Raw genomic sequence first — 6,806 nt, forward strand, 5'->3', positions numbered from 1 at the left:
CACTGCTACAGTGCGCTACTTGGGAGTGTGGCGGCGCTCCCGCCAAGGGTTCGGATCCCACATGCAGACCGGTTCCCGCTCACTGGCTGAGCGCGGTGTGGGCGCGACACTGAGGGTTGCAATCCTGTTACCGGTCAGTCAAAAAGACAAAAAGGAAAAAAAAAATTCACAAAAGGTGGGCCGGCCCGGTGGCGCACTGCTACAGTGCGCCACTTGGGAGTGTGGGGGCGCTCCCGCCGAGGGTTCAGATCCCACATAGAGACCGGTTCCCGCTCACTGGCTGAGCGCGGTGTGGGCGCGACACTGAGGGTTGCAATCCTGTTACCGGTCAGTCAAAAAGACAAAAAGGAAAAAAAAAATTCACAAAAGGGCCGAGCCCATGGCACACTCGGGAGAGTGTGGCGCTGGGAGCGCAGTAGCGCTCCCGCCACAGGTTCGGATCCTATATAGGGATGACCGGTGCGCTCACAGTGCTCACTGGCTGAGTGCGGTGCGGCCGGTCTCAAAAAGGACAAAAAAAAAAAAAATTCACAAAAGTGTGCCATTTATTTTATTTATTTATTTATTTTTGTCTTTTTTCGTGTCTGGCAACGGATCGCAACCCTTGGTGTTGCGCCCGCACCTCACTCAGCCAGTGAGCGGGAACCGGTCTGTATGTGGGATCCGAACCCTCGGCGGGAGCGCCGCCACACTCCCAAGTGGCGCACTGTAGCAGTGCGCCACCGGGCCGGCCCCAAAAGTGTGCCATTTAAGCTAACAAGCAGGGTTGCAAGCACAGAGCAGCTTGTACACTTCCAGCTTTGTGACAGATCTGTGGTTTGCTAGCCCTTGCAGAATTCCTCTTTGGAGTCCTCAGCTATCACTGACCTGAGCTGCTGCAGCCTATGATCCTTACTGCCCACAATTATCTTCAGTTTATTTTGCTCTGGTTTTCGCTTTTTCAAACAAAACATTTTTTTTTTTTTTTTGTACTTTTGGAGACCGGCCGCACCGCACTCAGCCAGTGAGCGCACTGGCCATCCCTATATAGGATCCAAACCCCCGGTGGGAGCGCCGCTGTGCTCCCAGTGCCACACTCTCCCGAGTGCGCCACAGGCTCGGCCCTCAAACAAAACATTTTTATTGAAATATAGCATACGTTTATAAAAATGAAGAAATCATAAGTGTATAGCTCAATGAGTTACTGCAAAGTGGACACATCCATTTAACTATCATTCAGGTCAAAAAAGTAGAACATTACAAGACTCCAGAAGACCCTTTTGGAACTCTTCCCAATCACCAACCTTCCTTGCTTCCCAGAGGTAACTACTATATTGACTGTAACAACATAGATTAATTTTGCCTATTTTTGATCTTTGTATACATGGAATCACACTATATTTGTGAGATGTATTCATGTTTTAGTTGGTAGCTATAGTTTGATCATTTTCATGGTTGTAAAGTGTTGCTTCATAAGACTACACCACGATTTATTTGCCCATTCTGCTGTTTATGAGCATTTGACTTATTTCCAGACAAGGTTATTATGAATAAAGACATTATGAATATTGACTCAATCACTTACTAGCTGTGTGACCTTAGGCAAATTACTCAACTTCTCGGTGCTTCATTCTCCTCATCCATATGATAGGTTAGTAATAGCCTATCTATTAGTTGAGGCTTATATAACTTAATAATCTAACTTATTAAGGTTCTGTAAAGTGTAAACCATATAATGTAATGCACTTAGCATAGAATCTGGAATCCTGTACATGTTCAATAACAGGAGGGTACCTGTTGGTATTATGCTCCAATTCCACTTCTTTATATATACACAAAACAGTACGGTCCCACCTCTCAATTTATCTTCCAGAAATGCTCTGCCCCAGTGGGACTGATCATATATGCTCTAATTCCTGATTGTTGGAATGAATGAGGGGAACATAGAATAACTTGACTCTTTTTCTGTGTAATCCAGTCCTCAGCTATCACTGTCCTGAATTGCTGAAGCCACAGCAAATGACTGTATTACAGCTCTAATCATCTATTTTAGGAAAAAATGACTCTTTTTCTGTGTAATCCAGTCCTCAGCTATCACTGTCCTGAATTGCTGAAGCCACAGCGAATGACTGTATTACAGCTCTAATCATCTATTTTAGGAAAAAATTTTTTTATTTCTTTTTGGAGTTAGAGTTTAACAGTTTTAATGATTAATGTGAAACATGAAGATGGAAGAATTGGATTCATGGTGGGGGAGGGTAAATCTTTGGTTCTATTCTAAAATGTTCTATGCCGCTTGCTAAGTATTTTGTTCACAAGTATCTTGATTTTAAATAGGAAATAATTAGCTGGCTAATATACTTTCTCAACCCAAATAGTCAGTTTATAAGCATGAAAATTACCAGTATGGGAACACTCAGGAAAACTGAATCCTCATTATTAGCTTGTAATGAAATGTTATTTAAAAGAATAATTTGGAATAAGAAATACTAATTTGTGTTATTTATAAGAAGGAATTTGATATCATTTTGACTATTGATAAAAAAGAATTTGATATAATGTTACAAAAAATGTTGCAGGGGAAAAAAAATCTATTTACTTTTAACTTTCATATATACGTGTATGCCTATATACAGGTTCACCCTAAAGTTAAAAAATATACTATTCCTTTAACATCCTCATGATTATTAACTCTGAGTTTCAATATATCCCTGCACTTTTGGTACACTTAAGGAAAATTAGAAAATACTGTTTAGTAAAAGCAAAAAGAATATGTACTAATAATCTCACCATACCGAAATAATCATGGTAAGCATTTATTATGATTTTTTAATGCAAATATATAGCCATGCATTGAAAAAAATCTGCACAAATAATATTGCACTTAAAATTTTAAATGAATAAGATTTGCATGTTAACAAATATATATGTGCAACATTATTTTCAATCCTGCCACTGTACATATGTGCCACTCTTTATTCATTATATTCATTATTGTTGGGACTTTATTTGTTGGGACTCTTTTAGTTCCAAGAAACACAAAACTTAAACTACCCCAGACCAAAAGAGAGATTTTTTAGCTCTGTAGTTGAAGTTTCAGGCGGCCTCCCCTCCTCTGGTGGCAAGATAGCTACCAGCAATTTCACAGGTACAGCCTTTAAACTGCAAGTCCAGCAGGAGGGGAAAAATCACTTCCCAATAATGCTTTCAAACATTCTAGTTCTAGAGTTCAGTGACCTGACCTACTTGAATCCAATCACTGTATGTACTGGAACAAGGTGATATCAATGCCGATGGGCAAAAACAGACATTTAAAATTGTTTCCAACTGTTGGCTTTCATGAACTATACCGTAGGGACTATCCTTGAACATAAGGACGTCTTTGGAAACACGGTTGATTATTTCCTTAGGATAAATGCTTAAAAGAGAAATTATTGGCATTAAGAGCATGACACATTTTTAAGGAATTTGTTACTGTTTGTCAAATTGGCTTCCAGAAAAGGCTGCCAATTAACCTGTGCTTTGGAAAATAGAAAGCTGTGGAAAGTTTTTCTCACTTTCTTTTAAGCTGAGACATATACTGAAGACTTAAAATGAAAAGAATTCCATGAACATTTTATAATAAATAATGAACATCTTATAGCGACATTGAATTTTATGGAAACAGCAACAAACACTCTACCAATTATCCTAACAAGACATTTAACATACTGACTTTTCACTCAAATAAAGGATGTGGTGATGCAGTGAATGCTTAGACTTGAATGTGCCTAAGGATCTTATAAAATGCACAGTCTGATTCAGGAGGCCTGTTCTGGGGCTTCAGATTCATGTGATGCTCATGCCACTCATCGGAGGACACACTTAACTAAGGAAAACAAACAGGCATCTGAATTAATCCGACATGTCAGTATTCTTGAACTATTTTGCAAACTCTCTCTGTTTATTTTCAGTTCAAGCAAGTTTGCTGCTGTTGGATTTCACAGAGCTTTGACTGAGGAACTGGCTGCCTTTAAAAGAACTGGAGTCAAAACAACATGTCTCTGTCCTAATTTCATAAACACTGGCTTCATCAAAAACCCAAGTACCAGGTAAGAAGAGACAGAAATCGAGACAAAAGGATTAGTGGTTGCTATGAATATCAGTTATTCTGTGAGTTTTCCTAAATATTTTAATCCCTAAAACACCTCATATTCAATGCCCTTAGTTCATCTTGATTTCAGCTTCTGTAGATTGTGGGAAAACAGGTGGAGAGACAAAGAGAGAGAAATAGGAGAAGATGGCTATAAATATAAATATGAATGACACAGGTAAACTCACTAACCTTTTGTTTTTTTCTTCCTCTAAGCAGTGGATCTCAGGTTTAAATACACTTAACATATCACCAGGAGTGACTGGGAACCATGTCGGACCCCACCTCCCATATGTGATTTATTGTGTTTGGTTGGAGTAAAGTAGTGGTAGGGAAGGGGTCTGGGAACTCTATGTTTAAAAAGCATCATAGATTTTGATTCTGCATCATGATTTTAAAAACATCATGATTCTGATAGAGATAACCCAGGACCACAACGTGAAAAACATTTCCCTTTGATAATCCAGAGATTATCCTCCAAAATGAGTATTAGACCATACTCTTTCCTCGGTTAAAAAATAAAAGTATAGCTGATTAGAGCAGAGCTTTGTAACACCAAGGTCACAGGTTCAGATCCCTATACCAGCCAGCCACCAAAACTAAAATAAAATAAAAGTGTAAAGGATTAGCTTGAGGATAATAATATTTTCTCCCTTTGGGAATAGCTTTAATATCTTTTTAAGCATGATGCATACTTATTTTTTAAAATTCCAACATTACAGAAAAATATAAATCAGAAAGTTTCTTTTTTAATTTTCTTAAAATCTTCTGTCCAGTGGAAACCAGTCTTAACATTTTGAAGAACATCCTTATAGACTTCTCGCTACATATTAAATAGCTAAATTTTGCATAACTGGAATGGATTAAACATGAGGTTCTGGAAGCAATCAGTAAACTGCTTACTTCCCTCAGCATTATGTTATGGAAATCTCTTCATGTCAGTAAAATACAGAGCTTTATCATAAATCGGATTGATGATTGGGAACAATAGTATCTCCTACCGATGATTTTAAGGTTGTTTTTAATTTTTTGGATTTTTAGCACAGCAAAGCTGTAATGAACATCCTTATTCACACATATTTTCACATTTGAGTAATTATTTCTTTCAGGTAGATCCATGAAGGGGGATTAGTGGGTCAGAGTATACAAATTGTAAATATTATTGTAATTTGTATTTACAAATTGTAATTATTCACACATATCACCAAACTCCCTCCAGAAATGTTGCGTTAATTTCCACTACTACTCACAGTGCAGGGAGAGCTCCTTCCTCTCCACTTCTTTACCAGTCTACCTTCTGCTAATCTTTTAAGGACTTCCAATTTAAGACATGAAAAATCATCTTTATTTTTATCCTGATACCAAACTAGATTAAAGCGTTTGCATATGATTTTTGATCATTTGATTTCTTTTATGAATTGTCTGTTGGGTGATGTCAGCTCACATTGTGCTGTTGAGCTATGGAGTTTTTAAACTGATACTTAAGAGCTCTTTGTACATGTAAGACATGTCACATCGGTTGCTTATATAGATTCTCAGTTTGCTGTTTATCTTTAAGCCTATTTTCATTTAGTTTTGCATTAAAATTTCTCAGAGTTTTTTGGGTTTTTTTTTTTTTTTTCCTTCATGGTCGTTAAGTTCTGTGAGGTGTTTAGAAAGGCCTTTTTTTATCCCAAGCTTATGAAAATATCACCCCATATTTTTTTTCTAGTACTGTACATATTTTATAGTTGCATGTTTCATATTTAAATCTTTGCTCCAGGGCCGAGCCCGTGTCGCACTCGGGAGAGTGCGGCGCTGGGAGCGCAGCAGCACTCCCGCCGCAGGTTTGGATCCTATATAGGGACGGCCCAGTGCGCTCACTGGCTGAGCGCGGTGCGGCCGGTCTCAAAAAAAGGACATACATACATACATACATACATACATACATAAATCAATCAATCAATCAATCTATCTATCTATCTTTGCTCTATGCAAAGTTATTTTGATTTAAGAAATAAGGTTGTAGTACAATTTAATTGTTTTTCCCAATTAGTTAATGAGTTGTTCTGCACTTTTTATTAAATCATTCATCATTTCCCTCACTTATTTGAAATGTATATTATAATAAATTCACATAATTATTAGGATCTCCTTTTGGATTGTCTATTCTATTGCAGTGATGAAATTCAGTTTTTAAGTTTTCTTCTGCCCCCTCTAACTTCTTCCTCTTTCCCCCAGTTCAGCTGCCTTTGGTAGAAATGTATTTCAAAGTAATGAGGAGTATTTAGTGTGGTCACTTGGGAAGATAGTAAGTTTTATTTCAAATGCACCTCAATATAAGTCATCCCACAAGTAGGCAGAGTGGAAAGCCAGCATGAGGCAGAAGTTTGGGAGCTGTCTAAAGACCTCAAGCCCCTGAGAATCTATCAAATTGCCCTAAAAATCTATTCTTAAGGCACAATTTTGTCTGAAAACAAAAGTGAGGGTATTTACTTCGGAATCCCAGTACTTAAATTCATCTATATTAATCAAGAAAACCCTAATAGGACTGTGAAGAGAGACGGTAGGGTTGGGAGTGGAGCTGAGGAGGAGGAGTAGGAAGGATAAGAGTTCACTAAAACTTAAATCCGTTGTGTCAAAGAGGAAACTTGTCAATTTCCTCTATTATTTTCAGGATTTAGAGACTAAGTTTTTCACTTAGACTGTCTTTCAG

General features: G+C 37.9%; 1 protein-coding gene across 1 annotated transcript in view; it reads left to right on the forward strand.

Moving 5' to 3' along the window:
* HSD17B11 (hydroxysteroid (17-beta) dehydrogenase 11) overlaps positions 1–6,806 on the forward strand; it is a 40,235-nt gene that overhangs the window by 23,355 nt on the left and 10,074 nt on the right. Inside the window, exon 5 of the mRNA XM_008569578.1 lies at positions 3,933–4,070. Coding sequence (XP_008567800.1) covers positions 3,933–4,070 — 138 coding nt within the window. The remainder of the gene's footprint in view (positions 1–3,932; positions 4,071–6,806) is intronic.

Source organism: Galeopterus variegatus, unplaced genomic scaffold, assembly GCF_000696425.1.
Source record: "Galeopterus variegatus unplaced genomic scaffold, G_variegatus-3.0.2 Scaffold513, whole genome shotgun sequence".
In the NCBI taxonomy this organism is placed as follows: Eukaryota; Metazoa; Chordata; class Mammalia; order Dermoptera; family Cynocephalidae; genus Galeopterus; species Galeopterus variegatus.